Genomic DNA, 23,375 nt, shown 5'->3' on the forward strand with positions numbered 1-23,375 from the left:
CTAAGAGCTTGCAGATTATTCCCAAACTGAAGTTCAGGAAATAGCAGAAAATCTGTAACATTCTTTACTCACATACGGTATTTATATATTCCACAAACAGGCTTGTTGAAGACGCTGAGGTTTTGTATTGTTGTGCCACTACAGAAGACCCTTTGGGGCTGAAACACCCCCCCCCCCATTTTTACCCAATTTCCCATGAATTCATTATCCTTAGAATATCACAGTTGGTTGGCTTGTGACTGACATTTAATATCTATGTACTCCTCACCGCTAGGCACATTCTGTTTTGTTTGCTGTTACTTTTTGTTGATCCAGATCATGTGGCTTTGCAACTTTTGACTTTAAAAACGGCTCCTTTTGCTTCTAAACTTTCCTTGATCAAAACCACACTGAGCACCATTTGTCAGGATAGTGGAACACGAAGGAGGAGATCTTCAGAAACCCTCATTTCAACTATCACATTGCAATGCATTTAGCCTCTTTATATCCCAACCCCTGGAAAAAGGTTGCGAGGACTGCGCTGGTGTTCAAACTTCAAATGGAGAATTATAAAGCAAACATAAACTCCCACCTTGATCTTTAACTCGGCTGATATATCTCGACAGGTTCACATCTATTCTGCTTGAGTTTTGGACTCCCATGTGAGGCCCTGTCCCAAATGTTTCTGCCAATTTTCATTAGGCGGTTCTATTTGCAACTCAGCTATTGCATGACACTGTGCTTTATATCTCACCACCTGGAAGGGGGGGGGGGAGAGATCAGGGCCAGCCCAGGACTCTTAGCTGCTAGAGGCAAAACAGGAAATGTGAAACACAAGAGCTGTGATCTCCGCATGCACACCCAAAAGCCATTCCGCTTTCTCACCCAACAGACAGATCGTGTTGCAGCGAAAGAGAAAGTTGAGTGGATGGATAAGCAGAGCCAAAGGTCTCCCTTCACTTGGCTAACTAATATTGAGCGGGGTGGGGTGGGGGAAACACATAGTACTGTGATATGTCATGGTTTGGACCATGCCAAGAGCCTTGAGCCGGAACGCGGGTGAGCCCGATAAAGGCACGTTCAAGGTTTGACCTCTCTCGGGGTCAGGGCTCTTAAACAATTTCCAGTGCTGGGACATACAAAGGCGCATGAATCATAGAATCACAGAAATGCAGAGCTTGGAAGGAGCCCAACCCCCTGCAATGCAGGAACTGCAGCTAAATGAGTGCATGCAGAGTTTCTTCCTTTTCATAAATGACCACGACCGCTTACCTTTGCTTCGCACTTTCTAGGTATAGGTCTGGGCATTCCAGGTCTGTGCCTGAGCGCTTTTTGTTCATTTCTCCAGGAAAACCCACATTTTGCAGCTGAATCGGAGCAGACGGGCTTTATATACGGATAGGAACCCCTTGAAATTGGCCCGGGGTCTTCCCCAGGAGAGGCAAGAGTCTAATTCTTAGGAATGAGAGGTTCCTCCCCAGCTGCGGACCATTCATTCCAGAACCTGCTGACATCACGGGCGATGCATGAGGCCAGTTCACAAAGAGGGATTCCGGCCAGCCAGAGCCACCGGGCTGTTAAACTGCCGAGGCCGAGGCGGGTTTGCCATGCAGAGGGAATGGAGCGGAGGCAGAAGGACGCTGACATGGATGAAGGGAGCTCAGGTGAGGCTATCACTCGCAACCCAGAGATGCCCCACATCACCATCAAGGCATCTTGCCCTTTATTATTTCTTTACACATTCCAGACATACAGCTTGAGGCTGATCCCTTATATCTTTTTCTCCTTGCTCAATGGGCATGCGCAGCTTGGTACTACTGAGTCCCAGAACCTCTGATCAGGGACCCAGATAGCCCAGGGCCTATCCTTCCCAGGGCACCCCAACGTCCTGATTTAAGTCAGTGATTTGTTTTTATTTATTTTTTTGCCTGCTCTATGGTTTTAGCTGCCTCTGCTTATCAGCTGCTGCATTTGACTGTTTTATAGCTGCTTATGGTGCAATTTGTTTATTTTATGCTTTGTTATCTGCCCTGGCATCTGTATAGATCAGGTATAGGCAACCTCAGCCCTCCAGATGTTTTGGGACTACATCTCCCATCATCCCTAGCTAACAGGACTATATATAACCATATATAAATATTATTTGTACAGTATATCCAACCTTTCCTCCCACAAGCTCAAAGTGGTGGACATGATTCTCCCGCTCTTCATTTAACCCTCACAACAACCCTACGAGGTAGGTCAGGCTGAGAGGCAGTGACTGGCCCAAGGCCACCTAGTGAGTTTTGTGGCCAAGTGGGGTGCTGAGTCGCAGTCTGACACTCTAACTACTACAGCACATTGTCTCCCAGTGACTCTCAAGGGTCTCAAGCACAGGCATGCATTGCCAGCACTAGCTACATGAGCCTTTTGTTATCTGGAGACACCAGCAGGGTTTGAACCCGGGACCTTTTGCGTGCAAAGCAGATGCTACAGTGGTCCTTCCCTCTATGTTAAAACTTGTTACAGCAAAGCAATGCTTTGGTCCTATGAGAATAACTGGGAGGGACAATTTCTTGCTCAGGGAAGCATATGATACAGGAAAGCAGAAAAGGACCTGGAGTTTATCAGATCTGTAGGCTGGGACATGTTAAGTTTTAGTTTGCTATTTATTTACGGCAGATAAACCACGCACTGACAACCACACCCCCGTTTCTTACAGACCCAAAATATAATACTATTCACCCGACGGCAAAACACAGAAACAAAGCAATATTAAAATAGTAAGCATCCTTTCCTTATTCAGGCTGCCAATGACGCTCTAAGAACTGGAAAGTAGGATTTAATTAGGCAATCTAATCTGGGTTTGGGTTTGCACTTTAGCTCACAAAGCAGAGGAACCAGTGATAAAAGCCACGGCTTTAGGACCGACTGGAAAAAGCCATTCGGTTTATTGATGCTCAGTGCTTGGTTCAGAAAACAACACTGGCCACTTGTTATGAAAATAAGATTACTAATTAAGCTTATCTACTGGGTGGCTAAAGTGCAGTTTCAAATCTGGGTATAGATAACCAAGCTAAGAGTTGAAACCAGGAACTGGGAACTAGGAATCAACTTCGGCCTTCTGCTTTGGCAGATAGGGGACCTCGTTTCCCACGTCCCCACATAATATAGGTAAAAGGCCTTTTCAGTGTTGGCTCCCTCTGAGGAATACCCCTACCCCAGTGAGGTTTGCTGACATCTTTTCAGAGGCAGGTAAAGACTTACCTTCCCCCCTGGGCCTTTGATGGACTGAGCTGATTCTGTTTTATCCTATGGACGTTATAAGGGGTATTGTATGAAAAAGCGTTACTCTTTTATATGATTTTTTTCCCTCTCCCCTCCCTATGGTATAATGTATTAATGTGTATGTTTTTTAAAAAGCAAGTCGCTGTTAGAGAACACCTGGCTTAATAAGTTTACTTAATTAATTAATATGTGTGTAAAAGGAGGGGGAAACAATGGAGCTATTGAGTAGCCTGCAAAAAGGAAGTACGCTCTGCACATGCTCATGAGCACTCGTTTTATTTTTGAGGAGGCAATTCTTAATTGCTAAGGCTGAATTCAGAGGTGCCCGAGTGCTTCTGAGCATGTGCAGAGTTCCTCCCTCCACCCGCGTTACCTTGCTTTGGTGGTGGCAAGGGTCTTACAATGGCGGAGCAAAAATTACTGTTTCCGTTGTGTTAATTTGCGACCCCTGGACGAAGGTCCCAAGGTGGGCGGTGTCGGTTCCGGCTGAGATGGGCCTATCTTTCCCTTTCGTACCTCTACGCTCAAAAGTTAAAGAGGCGCGCCTCAACTTTTGCCTTCTGCGGTTCTCAGGGCTGCCGGGAAAGGAAAGAGGGCGGGACAAGCACGTAGGCGAGCGACCAATCAGGAGTGAGGAGGGGCGTGGCGTTGCCGCCGCGGCTTGATAAGGAGAGCCGCCGAGCGGCGCGTGGCGTCTGCGGTGCGTTGCGCTGCCGTCGGCTACTTTGCCTGCCGCATAAGGCGCTCTTGAACCCGGAGCCGGCCCCGTATATAACGCTCCCTCTTCATTTTTTTTTTAAATCTTATTTTTCTCTTCCTTTCCCCCACCCTTCGCCCGCAGTAGGGTTGGGCTCAGCCATGTTCAGCTGGGTGAGCCGCGACGCGCGGCGGCGCAAGGAACCCGAGCTGTTCCGCACCGTCTCGGAGGGTCTGAAGCAACTGTACGCCGGCAAGCTGCTGCCGCTGGAGGAGCACTACCGCTTCCACGACTTCCACTCGCCGGCGCTGGAGCCCGCCGACTGGGAGAGCAAGCCCATGGTGCTGCTGGTGGGCCAGTACAGCACGGGCAAGACCACCTTCATCCGCCACCTGCTGGAGCAGGACTTCCCCGGCATGCGCATCGGGCCCGAGCCCACCACGGACTCCTTCATCGCCGTCATGGGCGGCGAGAGCGAGGGCGTCATCCCGGGCAACGCGCTGGTCGTCGACCCCCGGCGCCCTTTCCGCAAGCTCAACGCCTTCGGCAACGCCTTTCTCAACAGGTACGGGGATGCAGCAGGGGGGCGGGTCCCGGGTTCCCTCCAAGGGCAAGGGGCTTGAATCCCCAGTAGCATCTCCAGCTGTGGCTGAAGAAAAGACCCGTTATCTGTAAACCTTGCAGAGCCGCCACGACGCTGATGCAAACGAGACAATAAGGCAGCTTCCTTTCTTTTAAACCGGCTCTTTATTCCGACCCATGAGGACTAGAATCTTTGTTTTTAGGAGCTCAGTAGTAGAATGCACCCTTTGAAAGCAGAAGGTCCACGGTTTAATCCTTGGCATCTCTAGGGTCAGCCTTTCAGACGCGGGAGAGCCACCGCCGGTCAGTGTAGCAAAGGGTGGGCTAGGTGGCAGCTGCTCCCGCTTTCCAGGAAACTCAAGGTAGACTCACTTTGTGTTTTTGTTAGACTCGAAGATAGTGACTTCCCCTCTTGAGGTTGCCCTGTAGCTGAGCTGGCATATGAACCTGAGTATTTGCCAGTCATATGAATGTTGCTGATTATGGATGAACCTGCTATCTTGCACCCTCCCCCCCCCAAAAAAATAATAATAATATGTGGACCACCTAGATGAGAGCAAGATCCAAGAAGCAAGTTCAAATCTCCACTCAGACATGATATAATGCTCACTAGGGGCAGGGCCAGGGACACGGGTGGCGCTTTGGGTTAAGCCACAGAGCCTAGGACTTGCCGATCAGAAGGTCGGTGGCTCGAATCCCCGCGACGGGGTGAGCTCCCGTTGCTCAGTCCCTGCTCCTGCCAACATAGCAGTCCGAAAGCATGTCAAAGTGCAAGTAGATAAGTAGGTACCACTCGGGCGGGAAGGTAAACGGCGTTTCCGTGCGCTGCTCTGGTTTGCCAGAAGCGGCTTAGTCATGCTGGTCACATGACCCGGAAGCTGTACGCCGGCTCCCTCGGCCAATAAAGCGAGATGAGCGCCGCAACCCCAGAGTTGGTCACGACTGGATCTAATGGTCAGGGGTCCCTTTACCTTTACCTAGGGGCACGGCCGGCCCTGAGGTTGGGTGGAGTGGAGTGACCGCCTTAGGCGGCTGATGTTACCGGGGTGGGCAGCATCCCTCCTCTTTTGGAGGACAGAGCTGTCTGGGTGCGTCTCATTAACCTTCTGCCGCCTGGTGACATCGGGGTGGCATTACCCCATTGCCGGCACTGGAATCCAGTTGATCCCTGGAGATTGGGCTGGGAAACCTTGGGCAAGTCACCTGTTTTTCATCCTAATCAGCCCTGCAGGGTGGTTGTTAATTTGAGGTAATGTTTTACCTTGAACAACTTTGGGAAGAGGTGGGGTGCTGTACCATATCAAATGCAAGCGGGAAATTAAAATTTCCCTAAAGGAAGATGAGCAAGGAAACTTATTTTTGGTGGGGGGAGTGTTGCAGTGCAGCCGCCTCTGAATAGGTCCACACCATACATTTAGAGCACACCAGGGAATCTTGGGAACTGTAGTTACCTCCTCACAACACACTTATAACAAACTACAGTTCCCAGGATTCTTGGGGGGGGAGTCACTTGTGTTAAATATGTCCTCTGGCTGTGCTTTCAATACATGGTGTGGATCTACTGTCAATAATCTTGCCCTGCCTTCTTTTCTCTCCCTGGCTCACGCCCAAGTAGTGGATGCGGATCCTGCTGCTCACTTTTTAGAGCTCTGCATCCTGCAGCTGATAAGATCCAAAAGTGCAACCCGCCCAGTTCCACTTTCTTTTCCAGCCTGACTTGGTGCCCTGGCTGTGCCCAGTCAGCCAGCCCTGCTGCCAGCCTGGGCTTTTAGGGCACTGTCCCTTCGTTCCGCCCTCTCCCATCTGTCTTTGGCAGGCAGATTTAAAGAGCAGCAGAAATCCCCTCTTTGGCTCGCATGCCCAGCCAGTTCCCAGACTGGAGGGGGAAGAGTTATTGAGGCCTGGCAGTGTAGCTCAGGCCCCACCCCCCTCCCAGAGCAGAGGGGCTTTTCAAGCCTTTTCCAAAGGAACAAAACTACAAAAATGGCCAAGTAAAAGCCTTTCATTTGATAGTTGTGTGTGCATTCAGTCTGTGGCAAAATTCAGGCACCCCAGGATCCGTTTTGTCAGGTGGGGGTTTAGGCCAGTACTTTTTCTCTCCCCCACCCCACCCCCAAGCTCCTGTCCTGCTGAGGCATCGCAGAGCTCTTAGAAGTGGGGCTGGCAAGGTTAAAGTTGTGGGCTGGCATTCTGAAGCATCTTTTATTTATAGCATCTGTTGTTTTTGCTCACAAGGGATTTTCAGAAGTGAGGGCTGGTCCTTGCCATGGAATCCTGATTTGGGGGAGAAAACAAGGGAGGAAGGAGCTGGAGCCTGTAGCTGGCTGCAGCCCTGGAGAAGAGGGACCCCCCCTGTCCACGCTACAAAACTTTGTGGCAGATCCCACTAATTTGGTTTTTATTTTTATTCATTTAACTGGATTTGTATACTGCTTAATCATCAAAACCTCCAATCAATTTACGTAAAGTCTAAAATCTGGTAACAAATACCGGTGAAGCCAGAAGTTAAAAACAAGCTGACCTAAACGTTTTCAAAATATCCATATACATAATTGGATGCAGTTACATACAGTGGACCCTCGAGTTACGTACCGCTCTGGATACATAACTTTCAGGTTGCGAAAGTGGCAAACCCGGAAGTGTATACTGCCAGGTTTTGCCGCGCATGCATGCGCAGAAGTGCTCTGTACACCGTGCGCAGAAGTAGCGCCTCCAGTAACAGACTTTTCAGGTTAAGTACAGACCCCTGGAACGAATTTAATTCGTATCCGGAGGGTCTACTGTATTAAAATGTGTGTCAAATGTACATGTCTGGATAGGTCTGCCTAAGCCAGGTTCTTAGCAGGCACCAAAAATACAGCAAAGATGCCTGTCTAATGTCAGTGGATGGGGAGTTCTAAAATTTTGATGCTGTCGCCCTGAAGGATCAGATTCCTTGCATCCATGGAACAAACGTGCATTTGTAAAAGTCCCAGTTCTGCAGTCGAGGGGGTGCATTTGTGGGGCAAGGTGATCTTTCAAGTAAGCTGGTCCCACGCTGTTGAGAGAGCCTTGTATACAAAGAATAACCCTTTGAGTTTAGTCCACTAACAAACCAGCAGCTAGTGCGCACTTCTGAGCAGGTATGCTTACAGGGTCTGCTCCACTCATCAACCACGCTGCAGCATTCTGCACTAGCCACAGTTTCTGGGTCAAACACAAAGGAGACCCCACATGGAGTGTATTGCAGCAGTCCAGTCCTAAAGTCACCGCTACTGTGGTCAAGCTTGCCTGATCCAGGAATTACGTCCTGTGCTGCTGATAAATTCGTTTCGTTCTAAATTCTTTCCGCCATACAGCAGGGGTGGTGTTAACTTCTAGGTTTTTTTGCCTCTGATACAACGCTCTTGTGGTGATGGACTTTTCATTCCCTGGACCTTGGTGTCAATCAGGAATTGCCCTGATTTCCAAGGGGAGTGGTCCTCCTGCCGCCCCGATCCCTCTAGTGTGCCCTGGAATTTTGCTCAGGAAGGGTGGGCTGGGAAGATCGGAGCAAGTGTTTGCAAAGTCTGACACTGCCCGTAACAAGAGTTTTGGCCAAGCGGTCTCTTTAAGGGCCCTTTTGAGCCCTGAAGCATCTGAGATCGAATTCCTCACCAGTCACGAGTTAATGCTGCCGAAAGTCTGTTTCAGGAGAGCAGGGTCAACACAAAGAGGGGTTGTTAGTTCCTGCTGGGTCTCCCTGCGACCTCCGGCAGACTTAGGGGCGGCTTGCAGATTCCCTTGCTAGCAAAACAGTCTGGGAGTTCAGAGGAGGAATTTGGGCCTCCTAGTTAATTTTACACCCTGACAGTGTTTACACTTTTGTTCCACTCCTGCCTGACCTCTGTAGTGTTTAGATTGGTAAGCCAGAAATCTCCCTGCGCAAGGTTGGTGCGCTTTGCAGACTCCGCATGTGGCTTTCAAGTGGAGGCAAGCTAGCTCTGAGCATAGGATGCTTTCATGCCACAAGCCAAGATAGCTGGTCCATCTGGCTTGCTAGTGGCTGTGCTGCCTGGCGGTGGTGGGTTTGCTGAACAGGTGTCTCAGCCAGCACCGTCCGGAAATGTGGGGATTGAACCTTGGACCTGAGCAAAGCTTGTGCTCTTCCGCAGTGGGCATGGCCCTTCCGAAAACTGTTTTGAAAAACTACATCCCTAATCTTCGTATGGGGCCAGCTCAGCATTTTGTATCCAGTCCTCCTTGCACCCTGAGAAGTTTGGTCATGCTGTTGGGGTGGCTGGCTGCCAGCTGGATTCTTTTGGGGAATTTTATCTACAGACGGCCTTGCCTGGCTTGCCCTACACGGAATCATGCGGTGGGGAGGACTGTTAAGGCCACATTCACCCCACACATTTAAAGCAGGATTTGCCCAACTTGGCTCTCCATCTGTTTTTGGACTACAGTTCCCACCATCCCTGGCCGCTGGTCCTGCTAGCTAGGGCTGATGGGAGTTGTAGTCCAACAACAGCTGGAGAGGCCCAAGTTTGGGAGACCCTGGTTTAAAGCATTAGGAATGCCACTTTAAAAAGTCATGGGTTCCTCCCCAAAGAATTATGTGAGCTGCTGTTTGTTAAGGGTGTGGAGACTTTGAAGGACACCGTGGATTCCCCTTGCAGAGTTCCAGACCCCTGGGAAGATGGATTGGCTGTTAAGCCACTCAAGGAGGGGTCTCCTTACAACTCAGCCCCCTGAACAAACTACAGCTCCCATGTTGCTTTGGAGGAAGAAGCCATGATTACTTAAAGTGGTATCGTGGTGCTTTAAATATATGGTTTACTCGTGGCTTAATACCTAACTCCTTTCTCCTTTCACCCTCTGCTGCGCCCAGTGATCTGAGAAGGCTTTTCAGTCAAATGCTGTAGGTGTAGGTTGAATCCACAGTCCTTCTGGAGGCTGGATCATGTTGGCCAAGCAGAGGGGGGCCCAGGACGGGATGTGCCTTATCTCCAGAGGATCCTTACAAGATTATCTGAGGCAGCTTGCCAGTGCCCTTGACGACGGCTGACCTTCCCGTACCCTTGGCTTAGGACCTCTGTACAGGTGGACCTCGCGTTCAGGAGTTGGATTTGTGCACAGCCTTTTGTGGGTTAAGCCGGGGCTGCGCAAGGAGGGACTGATGCAGGGAGGAAGAGGTGGCCTTTGGTCTTTGTTGCCTTCCCTGCTGCTTGCGGGGAGAAGGCGGGAGCAAATTCCAAAGCAGCAGAAGCAGCCCTGCAAATCTGTCTCTGCAATATTCCAAAGCTCATCTTTTCTAGTTGCAGTGCTGAGCACCAAGGAGGCAGAGGGTGCCTCTCACTTCCCTGCTGGGCTGTGCAGGAAAGCATTCTGTGCGGGACTTGACATCTTTCCGCAGGGCCTGCAAGACAGAGCTGTTCCGCCTGGCCTTTGGTTTGGACTCAGTCTGACCCTTATGTTTCCCTCCCCTTATGGTTTTGATCTATGGGCTATTATTAAAATAAGGCTGTATTTTAACATGTATTTTAAATTGTTTCTCCCCCCCCCTTTTTTTGTAATTTTACTGGTGCTAGCCGCCCTGAGCCTGGCTCTGGCCGGGCAGGGCGAGGTATAAATAAAAATTTATTATTATAATTATTATTCCCGCAAGGGCCGGGGGATGGATCAGGCGAGGTCATGGGAGGATGTTTTGAGCATTTCGGGAGAGGGGAAGCGGCCCCTTCTCTCTTGGCGAAGGACATGGGAAGCTGCTTTCTTCCGAGTCCAACTATCTCGGTGCTGCCCACACTGACTGGCAGCAATGCCAGGGTTTCTGGCAGGGAGCCTCTCCCAGCCCTCCCTGCAGATGCTGTTGGGAGGACTGAACCCGGGGCCTTCTGTGTGCAAGAGCTATGGCCCCTGAGAGGTGCTTTGAGACAGAGGGCAGGGAATGCTCTGGTGGCAAAGTCAGCAGTGACTGAAAGTTCAGGCTACGTACTGGGATGTTCACCCTCTTCCTTCCTCGTAGAATTGTAGAGTTGGAAGAGGCCGTGTGTGTCATCTAGCCCAACCCTCTGCAGTGCAGGGATTTTTCGCCCAACATGGGTCTCGAACCCATGAACCTAATTTTTGACCTTCCTCTTCTGATGTCAGGGAACTGACATCGGAGCGAGAGGCGAAGGGGAGGCTCCCAGATGATGCGGGCGAAGGACCCAGCAGTAGGGGGAGAAACAGCTCAGGAGAGGGGGAAGCCAATCAGCGCAACACCGGGGATAAAGGGAGGCAGACGGGGGAAGTGGAGAGAGGGCTCAGGGACTCTTCACTGGACATCAGTGAGGAGAGCCCAGGTCCTCCGCTACCCACGCCTTCCCTGCGCAGAAGACTCCTGCGCAGTGAGAGGAGGAGGAGACTGGGTGTCAAACAACTTTTATGTTGGAAGAGGTTCAAGAAACGCCCACTGACGGATTCTGCCAGTGACTGAGGCAGCCACCATGAGAAGGGGCTGCGCAGTCAAAGTTTTAACAAGGCAAATTAACCGAGAAAGGCACCAGTTTACGCACAAGTAACTCATACCCATTACATCTGAGAACAGCATAGGCCTCGGTTCCTTGATGCGTTGCTCACTTAGTCTCTGTCCATGTCAAAGATGGCCTTGATGGGAGAACTGTTGTGTATCAGGAGCTGGGATAGCCGGCTGAGACTCTGGTCTAATCCACACTGTACTTTTAAAGCAGTTATCATGTCACTTTAAACAGAAACAGTTTCCCTCAAAGTATCCTGAGAGCTGAAGTTTGTTCAGCGTCCCAAGAATTGGGAGCTACAATTCCCAGAGTGGTTTCCCTCTTTCCATGAAACTCTGGGAATTATAGCTCTTTGGGGAGAATTGGGTTCCCCTAGGAACCCTCCACACCCGTAACAAACGACAGCTCCCAGGATTCTTTGGGGGAAGAAGCCATGGTTGTTTAAGGTGGTCTGATACCGCTTTAAATGTGGAGTGCAGATGGGACATTCTTTCCAGGTCTAAAGGTGCTGCGTTGGGTTTGGTCTCCAGGCAAAATAAATACCCTTCAGTCAGCCGCTGGAACAAGATACCCTGGAGACCAAATTGGTGGGGGGTGGCAGCGGTGGTGTTCTGGACTTTATAACCAGCTCACAGGCCTGGTCTCTAGCTCAAGGGGAGGGGAGGAACCTGACAGCCTCCCCCAGATGTTGTTAGATTTCCTAGCACCCATCAGCCGCAGCAGCCATCATACAGTTACAGATAGGTAGCCGTGTTGGTCTGCCATAGTCAAAATAAAAAAATTCCTTCCTGTAGCACCTTAAAGACCAACTAAGCAGCCATCATGAACAACATGTCTAGGAAGATGGTTTGCAGTTGCACAATATCTTTTAGGTCGTCTTCGAGTTCCCCATCCCTGGGCGAAAGGAACTTGTCCACCTGAGCCCCGTCAATTGCCGCAACTCCTACCCTGCCCAAATCTTCCTGTTGTGTCCTGTGGTCATGCTTTCCTCCTTGTGAAATTGAGAGGAAGCGTTTTTGAAAAGCAGAACGTCTAGCTCTTGACAACCTCAACACAATTCTGGGGTGCAAAACCTGTGTCTCTCACAGGGTCCGGGAAGCTTGGGGAAGGGCCTTTGCAGCTCGCTGGGAGGGTGCCCGCTCTGCATGCAGGAAGGACCCAGGTTCAAATCCCACAAGCATCTCTCTGGTCATTGGTAAGAAGAGCGGAGAAGACTCTTCCTGAGAGCTGCTGTCGATGGTCCCAGTAGATGGTTTCAGGCTAGGCCTGTATTCTTTGTTGACACCCCAGCACCCCCGCTGAAAGTTAAGGATCCAAGTGGATCGACTCTCGGTGGAACAGTAAGCATCCTCTCCTATGTATTTTTTAAAATATATAATGCCGTCAGTATTTGCAAGTGTCTGGCTGATTTAAGATTACATAGAACCTTTATTCTCATTAATGAATGAAACTCATGGTGGGGGGAACACTTTTATTTTTAATGAATCTTTATTATGTGTAAAGGGAATATTTGTATGAGTTAATGCTTTATTATCACCTTGGAGCTGTTTTGTATCTTTGGGCTTTTGACCTTCCAGACTTTGACGCTTTAAAATCTCTTGATTCTTTGTTATGTTTGCAAAAAATCAATGAAATAAAATGAAAAGTTGTCTCAGTTGCCAGTAAGGAAATACACAAAGATGCAGCCACACGATTTATTGAATCAGAAATAAAACCTAACCAGAGGGGAAAGGTGTGTGGTTCGTGATTTCAAAGGGTTTGATGGTCTAAATCAAAACAGTGGCAAGTTCATACTTAAAAGAAGATTAAAACGTAACCTTGGGCTGTACTAAATCCAGACACCTAGACCTGTGGGACCTGACTTTCCTGAGCCACTGTGTTTGTGGATGAAACAAATGAGAAAAAATGGCAAAGCATTTTGGCCCCGGGACAATTTTAGCTCATGCGAGTCCCACCCCCTGCCCCCCAAGAAGGGCGATTTGCCAAGTCTTGAAATACCAATAATTGTCTAGATTATTGAGGTTAAAGGGCTTCCAAAACTTGGTGATTATGCCCTGGGCCACCGTCAGAAGGTTCAAGATCAGTTCCCTGTTGTTGTGGTCTTGATCTGAATCTGCAAACAAGTTCAAGGGAGCCCGGCAAGTAGAGGGGGTGATATGTTTCTCGAGTTATCTTCCACTCATTCTCGTGGCACCCTTCCCTTCTCTTTGTGGGTGGTGCCACACGAAGGTGGGTGCTGGAGGGTGGAAGGCCCCGCTTTGAAACGTGGCTCAACTCTATGAAGCGGTTAGCTCTGTTGCCCAAAAAGTGTGGCGAGGAGGACAGGCAGGGAGCCACGTCTGCCTCCCTATGCTTGCTTTTTCGGCTGAGACAAATGGCTTAGCTGTCCTCTCCTTCCTCCCTCGTAGGTTCATGTGTGCCCAGCTGCCCAACCCAGTCCTGGACAGCATCAGCATAATTGACACCCCTGGAATCCTGTCTGGAGAGAAGCAGCGGATAAGCAGAGGTAACACTTGGGCTGAATCTACACATATATTTTAAAAAACGCGCAGTGTGAAAATGCTTTATAAAAAAAGTTTTAAAATATACCGTATTTTTCGCTCTATAACACGCACCCAACCATAACACGCACGTAGTTTTTAGAGGAGGAAAATCTGTAGGCATGCCACCCGTAGGCATTCCCTCCATAACACGCACAGACATTTCCCCTTACTTTTTAGGAGGAAAAAAGTGAGTGTTATGGTGCAAAAAATACGGTATATATTGAATTTCCCATTAGCTCACCATCGCCACCTAGGGTCACATTTGGTAATGCACTTAAAACACACTTTGAACGTTATATTTCCAGCTGTATAGCCGAGTCCTTGGGGGCCGTGTGTGCAAGAACTTGATGTTTCTTTGCTGCGGTTTTTGCAGGGCTCTTCATATGTTTCTATGAGTGTGGTCCCATCTTCTTGGTCAGACAGACCTCATAGCAACAGCCCCACCATCTTACCTAAGTGAGCTTCAGAATATTAGCACCCGTCCAGCCTGCTACAGGTGCTTGTTCAGCAAGTCCCAAGACTTGGACGGAAGAGAGCTGAGCATTGCTGGTATACCGAGGGCACTTTGCACAAGAACCTTGGGCGAGCTCACTGAGCGGCTTCATGTACGTGTTCCTGGGTGGCTGCTGTGGAACACCATGGTGCTAAGACCAGAACCAATTTGCTGAATAGGAGGAGCATGACCTACAGGGGCACAGTTTCCCAATTCCCAGCCCTGTCCAGAAGGATAGCCTCCTCAAAAGTATTGAAAGCAGCTACGCTCCCAGTGATGTTCCTCCATCAGTGTAACATGGGAGGTCTGGAGGGTATCAACATGAGAACAGGACCTTCCCAGTGATGGCTCCCTCCTCATAGAATGCTCTCCTGGGGGAAGCTTGCCTGGCACCAACCTTACATAAAGGTAAAGGGACCCCTGACCATTAGGTCCAGTCGTGGCCGACTCTGGGGTTGCGGCGCTCATCTCGCTCTATAGGCCGAGGGAGCCGGCGTACAGCTTCCGGGTCATGTGGCCAGCATGACTAATCCGCTTCTGGCAAACCAGAGCAGCGCATGGAAACGCAGTTTACCTTCCTGTTGGAGCGGTACCTATTTATCTACTTGCACTTTGACGTGATTTCAAACTGCTAGGTTGGCAGGAGCTGGGACCGAGCAATGGGAGCTCACCCCGTTGTGGAGATTCGAACCGCCAACCTTCTGACCAGCAAGTCCTAGGCTCTGTGGTTTAACCCACAGCGCCACCCGCATCCCCAACCTTACATAGCTTCAGGCAAAAACGTTTCTTTTCTGCCAGGCCCTTGGCTTCTGATTTGCTGCAGCCTCCTTGAGTGAGCGGGATGTTTTAATCCTGCCTTTAAAAAGTAGGATTGTCTTCTAGAGTTTTATAATGGTAACCAAATCTGGGTCAGAAAGCTCAATTTGATGTTGCTCTCGATGCCTGGAGCTATGTTGCCTCCTTTCCCAACCAAACTCCTTGCCCGGAAAGGAAGATCTGGGGCTGTCCCAATAAAACAAACGTTCAGGAACATGGGAAATGATATATAATGAACTGAAAAAGGTATTTAAATATACCTTCTTGAAGAAACCAGAGGCCTTCCTCCTGGGCATAGTCGGCCAATTGGTGCCAAAGAAGGATAGAACTTTTTTTATGTACAACAGCAGCAAGAATACTCATAGCAAAGTATTGGAAGACGCAAGATTTACCCACTCTGGAAGAATGGCAGATGAAGTTGATGGACTATATGGAACTGGCAGAAATGACTGGCAGAATCCGAGACCAGGGAGAAGAGTCGGTGGAAGAAGATTGGAAGAAATTTTAAGACTATCTACAGAAATATTGTAAAATTAATGAATGTTAGAATGATGTTGGATAGAAATTAAGTGGTTTCCAGCTGTAATGCTTTAAGGGAATATGAAAAATGGGTTGTTAATAGGGAAAAATCTAATGTTATTATTTTAAGACCAAAGATTAGGATAAACAAAGAGGCTAAGGATTTGCTGAGCCAACAAAGTGAACTGGAATACAAAAAAGGGAGGTATGAGGAGGTCCGGGAAACAAGCTAAGGAAAATAAGTAATAGAAAAATGGAGTGGTTTTTTTTAATCATTTTTATTTTGTGTTTTTTTTTCTTTTTCATTTTGTATTGTAACATCTTAAAAAAACCTTGATAAATATCTTATAAAAACAAACAAACAAACAAACATTCAGGAACAGAGGATAGTTTTTTAAGAGGGGCTGCCTGACCACCTCCCCCGTTGGGGGCGGTGGGTTTTCTAACCCTTGGTTGTAGGCGGGGGTTTAAAATTAGGAGGGTTGCTTCGATGGGGTACATAATCTAGGAGGTTGAATGTACGCCCAGCGTGTTGTGGCTTCTTAAGTGAAATGTTCCGTCCTTGGGAGGGACAGAGAAGGGCCTCCCTCCCCCCTGCTTTTGGCCTATAGCCTGTATCTCCTGGCCAAGTTCAGGCCTCCTTGGAGGAAACCCCCCCCCCCCCTAATTCCCCTCGCTAAAGTTTCCAGGCGTAGCTTGAAAATATGTGGCTGGCACGAGAAGGGTGTTCTAGGTGGTGTACATGCCTCGCCAGGAAGGAGCAGCATTCCTGATGCCTGGGGAGTGTCGCTGCCCCCCTCTCCTTGGGCCTGGGGAAAGCGGAGACGGCGTCTCGTGCTGCGCTGATAGCAAAACTCTGCTCCTGCCAAGCAGATGGACGGCGGCTAAAAATAGCTGCCTTCTTCCCAGGCTCCTGTCTCGGGGGCCATCTTCCCTCTGCCTGTCCTACTACGTCTTGAGACACACCCCAGTTTGGCTTCCATCATCTCCTGGCTGTGCTACGGTCTCCTTTCCAGGTGGGGGGGCCTAGCACCTCTGCTGCCTTTGGGGTTGGGGGCAGAGAAGGGAACCAGGCCTTGCCCCAGAGGAGAGGTTATAGGGAGATGGAGGGGCCCTTTGCTGTCCTGCTGCCCGAGTCGGACACAAGTGAAACATGTGTCTTATTGCAGGCCTGGAAATTTGACTTTTCTCCTTGCCCTGCTATCAGGAAGTGCTGCAGATGAGCGATAAGGCTCCACTTGACCCCAGCAAGCAAGAAACCAGGATGTGGTGGTCAATGAGCTTTGGTTTAGCAAATGAGCGCTCATACACATTATTATTTTTTTAAACTATCCTTTAATATATGGAATCTCGCAGTCACCGAGAAACTAGCTCGCAAACTTCATGTGCTCATGAAGAACCTATAAAACGCTTTTATAAAGGTTGGTGGACCTTTGTGTCTTACGCATCAACTAACAACTTACATAACCTGCACGTAGAAAAGAAATAATGGACTACCGGATTTAATATCTATTTAAATTGGTTGTATTAACTGTATTTACCTGTACTGTATGAATATCTCTTCAGTGGCTTCCCAACTTTTTTTGGGTGTGTTTCCTTCACTTTTTGTTGTTGTCTGCAAAAAGAAAAATTGTATAATGGTCTAACTCTTGGGAGGCTTAGTTTGCTCAGAATCAAGCAGTCTCAGCCAACTCCTGCCCTTGCGGAGGCAGGCCTCTATGCGTGCCTTCTGTGCCCTTTGCCCTCTCTCACAGAGATATGTGGCCAAGCCAGTCTGAGCTCTGCTGGGAGCTGGATTCCCTTCTGGTGCTGGTCTGGCAGGGGCCTCCCAGAGGGTGCTCAGGAGCCGTTCTGCTGAGCGCCGGAGGGCAAAACAAGTGTGTGTTGATCCCCTCCGTCACGTTCCACAGGCATAGGGAGACAAGGATATGGCAGTGGTTGGACTGTTGTGCTTCAGGGTATCTTGCGTCCTGATCTCTGCCACCAGCAAGGTGACCAAGTCCCCTATGGGAAGCTGCAGCCCCTGCCTTGCAGAAAGAACGCTGCGGCACGAGGAAGACCAATGTGGCTCTAGGCGTTGGCCAATGAGCTTAGAGATGCTTCAGTGTTCGCTCTCCTCTCCTCTGCCCTCCTCATTCGTTTTTCCTTTTATAGCTTGTCTAATGGAGATGGAGAGCCACCGGCAGGAAGAGGAACTGTTGTATGTTTTGCTGAACGTAAGCTTTTGTGCTTAGCAGCAGCCTTAAGATGAAGTATCTTACAGCCCTTCAGGTACGCAGGCAGAAAGCTGCAGAAAAAGCAGGCTGGCAAGCTCAGTTGGATAGAAGTGTTCAGGAAATGCTAGTGGCATTTCAGAAGCCAGGGAGACAGGATTGATTTTGTCAACCTCTGTCACTATTATACCTGCTGGAGCAAAACACCCCCCCCCCAATTTATTGTACCTTGTTCCCCTCCCAGTGTCAGGGGGTGGGGATCCAGTTCCCTTTCCAGCACTGGATTTCCAAGACAGGATCATCTGTGAAGCTGACCAGCCTTTGTTGATGCTTTGGGAGTAAACGTGAACGAGTGTCTAGGATTAGTTCAATTTAGAGCCTTGGTGCTCTGGTTTGTTTTGTAATCTGTTTCAAGGTTCTGCCTGCTTTCCCGCTGCCTTTGTTTCCTATTTAAGTTTCTTAATTTGACCGCTGAGCTGTGTGTGGTTGCCAGCCTCCAGGTTTCTGAATCCCCATGTGCCCAGACACCTGGCCTTCAAGCTACTGGGAGTTTGGGATTGGCATTGTAAGCAGACCAGCGCACTCTTCTGTGGGTCTGGGAGAGAGTGTGGACTTCCACTACACTCTGAGCAAACCAGAAAGGTGCAGTTTGGACTCGGGAGTCCTGGGTCATCGGCTCAGAACCTTTTAAAAAAAAGTAATTGCTTTAGCTCATCCTGGCTTCCCTCCCCTCCGGGGTTTCAGGAGTGAAAGGGTGGGTGGCATCGATGCCAGGCTGCTGTGTCACAGTTGGGCATCCGAGAGGCTGGGAGAGGCTCTCTGGAGCACCTCTGCTTCATCAGACCTTCCAACTCTACAATTCCACTATTAATCTTATTTATTTTCATATATGCCCCTGTGTTCACTGACAAGGTAATTTTTATATGCAGTGCCTCGCAGATTCTTAAAATAAGATACCAGTAAACTCGGAAAGCCCCGCATTCCTGGCTGTTTGCTTTGCAAAGTGTCTCTGGGCATGTGGGGCAGTGGTGGAACTTCTCTTCCGCCCCCTGCCCCAAACACTCGCCCTCCTTCCACCTTCCTGCCTGGAACACGGGAAGGAATGGGGAACAGGGTGTCCGGCTATTGCCTCCCAGGCCACCGCCCCCCCCCCCCATTGCTTTTCCTCATTGCTGCATCTCTGGTCTCCTCTGTTGGTAGGGAGCCTTTTGCAAAATGGTGGGTGTGGCTGTCCGGTGATGTCAATGCTTTTTGCAGTGACTCACAGGAAGTTGGAATTCTTACTCCTATTGTTTTTCAGGAGGGCCGGGAGGGCCTCACTTTTTCCACACCTCATCCAGGCCAGGAAGTTTAGCCTGTGAGAGGTTTACCTGGAAATGTTTCAGGGAATCCGAAAGGTGGAAAAGCTTTTCTGGGATGGTGATTCAGAGTGTGCGTGTGTGTATTTAGAGGGGGAAAACCATTTGAGGTATCCCCTTACAAAACCTTCCTTCCTTCCTCCTCCTCCTCAAACGTTCCAAAGGGAGATCTGGAAAAGGGACGCTCTCTTGCCCTGAGTCAGGGCACTGACTCACCTGACCCAGTGCTATCTGCAGAGACTGGCTGTGCTGGTTCTCTGGGGTTTCCCCCACGTGAGTTCAACTGGGGACCCTTTGTGCGCAAAGCAAGGTGTTTGCCTCCCTCCCTGGCACTGGTGCTTTCTCTCGGCCTGGAATAGCTTAACTTCCCCAAATGACACTTCCATTCTAGGAAGCAAGATGTGCACATCGGCATGGGGAAAGTTCCCCCTTTTCAGATGAATTGGAAATCACAGGGGTTTCTTTTTTTTTTGCAAACAAAGGCAATTCTGTTGTGAGGGAAATTTGGCACATTCTGACCTCCCTCTTCCCCTTGCAGCATCTGAGAGCGATAAGTCTGCAGTGTCTGCTTCCCATCTCTCGCCAGCCTCCTTTGGCTGCCCTGAATTCTGCTCCTGGGCTGGCATGACCAACCATTTCTCTCTTGCAGCTGAGCTTTCAAATGGCAATACAGTGGTGCCTCAGGTTACAAATGCTTCAGGTTACAAACTCTGCTAACCTGGAAGAGTTACCTTGAGTTGAGAACTTTGCCCCAGGATGAGAACAGAAATCGTGTGCCTGCTGCGCGGCGGCAACAAGAGACCCCATTAGCGAAAGCACGCCTCTAGTTAAGAACAGTTTCAGGTTAAGAACGGACCTACAGAACGAATTAAGTTCGTAACTAGAGGTACCACTGTACAAGGAACATCTGGGTCAGGCCAATGGCCCACCTGGTCCAGCATCCCATTCACACAGTTGCCGGCCAGATGCCTCTTTTGGGAAACTGGCAAGTAGGATCCGAGTGCGAGTTCAGCTCTCCCCTCCTGCGGTAATCAGAAGCAGTGCTGTCTCAGTGTCGGGTTGTGGGGAGAGGGGCAGAGCACAGCTGTAATGGCTAGTAGCCGAGGATAGTCCTCTCCTCCATGAATTTGTCCAGTCCTCTTCTGAAACTATCCAAGCTGGTGCCCGTCAGGGTCTCCTGTGGGAGTGAGTTCCATAGGTTAAATCTGCACTGCATGGAGAAGGACTTTCCTTTTATCAGTCCTAAACCTTGCGATGGCTCGAATTGCAATTGCAGTTTCTTCGTAAACCTCCGGTGGTGGCTGATGCAAGTTCATAGCCTGGCTTTTGGAGCATGAGGAGAGTGCCTCTGAGCATGCATGAAGTGCACGCCCCCTCATTGCCTGCAGTGTACAAGCCAGGGAACCTGAGCTGCAGGGTGGCTTGTTGTGGTAGGAATGTGAGCAGAAGGGTTTGTGAAAGCCTAGTTTGGTGTGATATGTGCCACTCCGGGGCAGGGACAGAGGTGGGCGTGGGGAGAGGGAGGCAACATCCCTCTCTGCACTGGAGGGCACCCAGCCCTGGCTTGTGGGAAAGCCTTGGCCCTTGGTGACCTCCTGCCTGGCAGCCCAGTAACCTCGCCTGGAAGCTGCCCTTGGGAAAGTTCCTCTGCAGCTGGTGAGCCACAACTTCCCTTCTCAGTTACAATGAGTGTGTTCCTTCCACCGAATAGCTGATGTAATAAACAAAAACCTGCCCTTATTCCCTTATGGGGGACACAAGAGGCCTTATGGAGTCCTTTGTAGGTTCTCCATCGGTCGGAGAAAATAACAGAGGCCAACCAGAGAATATTGAGAAGCAAAGCAGCTTGTAAGCCTGATCTTTATTGAACTGTTGCAACAGGGTGCTCCCCTCAAACGCAGGAAAGGAGAACCCAGAACCAAGGTGTGCCTGCCCTTATATAGACATTTTAAATGTCCTGCCCTGGAGCTCAAGACCACCCCTGCATACATCATACATACATCACAGAAGGGGTGTAACCCAAGACCACCCCCCACAAACATCATACCTACATCACAGAAAAGGTGGTCTACAACAGAAATTTGAATGTTGTTTTTCCTGTCTGCCAGGTTATCTGATAATGCCTTTCCTGGTAGTCTGGCCATTCCTTTGAGATGGTGATTACCCACTTCCTGAGACAATGGGAAGGTTCTCTCCCCCCCCCCTCCCTCCTCGCAGAGAAAACATTTAGTCAGTTTGGGAGTCAAAATGGTTTCAGGGCGGTCTTCCTGTGCTGCTCCAGACATGTGGTCCCCATATCTATGTACGTGCTAGATTGGTACATTTATGAACATTTATTATATATATAAAAATACCTTAAATTTTTTATTTCACTAAAAAAAGGAAGAAATTCCCCAGCCTCACTTCATGCAGAAATCACCCGGCTGGTGCCTGGGTGTCGCTCGAAGGTAGCCCTTCGAAGAGTGGACAGAGAAAAGGTTTTTTCCTCCCTCTCTCGTAACACGAGAAGTCGTGGGCACCCAGTCCTGGAAGACTCAGGAAAGGTGATAGCACTTCTTTGCATAGTGCCGAGTTAACCTGTGGAACTCCCTCCCACAGTGATGGCCGCCAACCTAGATGGCTTTAAAAAGGGGACTAGACAAATTCATGGGTCAGAGGGCCCTCTGGCTACTAGCCACAATGGCTCCACTCGGCTTTCACCGTTGGAGGCAGCGACACTGGGCTTAGATGGGCCATTAGCCTGAAATCCACCAGGTTCTCCCGAAATTCTTGCAAGTTTCAGCCCCCTACTTCCAAGTGATAGTGGGATTTCTCCCTTTTCACTACCCTGATTATCATGAGTTAAAAGCCTCTGCTAGCAGCTATGGGACTCTGATCCGAAGCAGCTGAACTGGAAAGGAATGCAGATGCCTTTCTCTGTGAATTGTCGTCTCTGCTGCACCAGGACCTCCATTATTCCGAGTTGTGGATGTGTATGGAGGCGGGGGCTGTCATCATCCCGTCTGCCCTGAGTTGGGGCCTCAAGCAAGACCCATAGCTGAGTGGCAGGGCACTTGTTCTGCTTGCAGAAGGCTGGGAACCCTACCCGTCCCTGGAACAGTGGGAGAGCTGCCATCAGCCACCCCAGACTCTTAGGTACAATTGGAGCAGCAATGATTCTGTATTTTCTGCTCCATAAGATGCACCAGACCACAAGACACACCTAGTTTTTGGAGGAGGAAAACAAGAAAAAAAATATTCTGAATCTCAGAAGCCAGAACAGCAAGAGGGATCACTGCGCAGTGAAAGCAGCAATCCCTCTTGCTGTTCTGGCTTCTGGGATAGCTGTGCAGCCTGCATTCGCTCCATAAGACGCACACACGTTTCCCCTTACTTTTTAGGAGGGAAAAAGTGAGTCTTATAGAGCAAAAAATACGGTATGTCTTAGGGTTAGGAAGTAAAATGTGCAAGTACCCTTCTAGGTGACTTCTGTGAGATGAGGCAGCCTTGCTGCTCCGACCTTTCAGGATTTTTTAGCCAGTGAGCAACATTGGGGTTGTGGCTGACGAGTGAGTTGCTTGGACACCAGGCTATAGAATCTCTAGGGTCCCAAAGAACTGCTGTCTGTCCTCCCGACTCCATCAGTCTCTGTGCTCTTTCTGTTTGTCTTGTTCTCCAGTCCTTGGAAAAGGCAAACTATGTAAATTCCAAGCAACCAGCATGCCTCTTTCCTGTGGTGAGTTTGTTTGAGATGAGGTACTTCCTAGAAGTCATTTTCTGCAAGCTCTACTCCAAAATAATTTTGAGTGGACGTTAAAAAATTCCTCCCCCCTTCCGGTCACTAATTCATAGCTGTCAACGTTCTCCTTTTTTTAAGGGTAATTCCCTTATTCTGAATAGGATTCCTTGCAAGAAAAGGGAAAAGTTGACAGCAATGCACTAATGTAAAATTTGAAAACTTCACAAAGAGGCTTAGCCATGTCTGCTATGTATGAGCGGAAGAGCAGGCACTCATTAAGAATTCACATCACTATTATTAACTTTATTACCCCCAGGCCCCAGGATGGGTTACAAAAAAATTAAAATTCATAATTATAAACCATTGAAGCAAATCCCACACAGGAATATGGTTAACTTACAGTGCAATTATGTACATGTCCACTCGGATATAACTTTCTTTAACTAAAAACAATAGTTAAGACATCATAACACAGTTAGAAGCAGTGATTAAAGTACAGAATGCCCAGTGTCTTGTCTCGTCTGCACCTTAGTTCTACAAGGCCCCTCTGAACAGAAAACTCTTAGCCAGTCCAACCTCCCTGGGGGGGGGGAATCCCTCAATCTGGGAGCAGCTACAGAAAAGGCTCCACCAAATACTACCACCAGGCCTACTTCTTGTGTTGATGGGACCGAGAAGGGGTTCACCCAAGGATCTTGGCACCCAGGCAGGTTC

General features: G+C 49.3%; 1 protein-coding gene and 1 long non-coding RNA gene across 4 annotated transcripts in view; one reads left to right on the forward strand and one right to left on the reverse strand.

Moving 5' to 3' along the window:
• Nucleotides 1-228: 228 nt before the first annotated feature.
• Nucleotides 229-1,471, reverse strand: LOC308575535. Of its 2 annotated transcripts, none has more exons than XR_014002866.1 (2): nucleotides 1,252-1,471; nucleotides 229-736 (listed from the first exon to the last, which is right to left on the reverse strand). It is a non-coding gene; the product is annotated as an uncharacterized lncRNA (long non-coding RNA). The 2 variants fall into 2 exon arrangements; XR_014002867.1 differs by having other exon boundaries at nucleotides 229-782.
• Nucleotides 1,472-1,496: 25 nt separating this feature from the next.
• The window catches only part of EHD1 (EH domain containing 1), a 34,241-nt gene continuing 12,362 nt past the window's right edge, over nucleotides 1,497-23,375 (forward strand). Inside the window, exons 1-3 of one of the 2 annotated variants that reach the window (XM_081174093.1) lie at nucleotides 1,497-1,643; nucleotides 4,091-4,508; nucleotides 13,410-13,507. In XM_081174093.1, coding sequence (XP_081030219.1) covers nucleotides 1,502-1,643; nucleotides 4,091-4,508; nucleotides 13,410-13,507 — 658 coding nt within the window. In that variant the 5' untranslated portion in view covers nucleotides 1,497-1,501. Of the gene's footprint in view, nucleotides 1,644-4,087; nucleotides 4,509-13,409; nucleotides 13,508-23,375 lie in introns of both variants that reach the window. The other variant, XM_081174092.1, reaches the window with a different exon arrangement.

This window comes from Podarcis bocagei (assembly GCF_964188305.1).
Source record: "Podarcis bocagei genome assembly, chromosome: 16".
NCBI classification, from domain to species: Eukaryota; Metazoa; Chordata; class Lepidosauria; order Squamata; family Lacertidae; genus Podarcis; species Podarcis bocagei.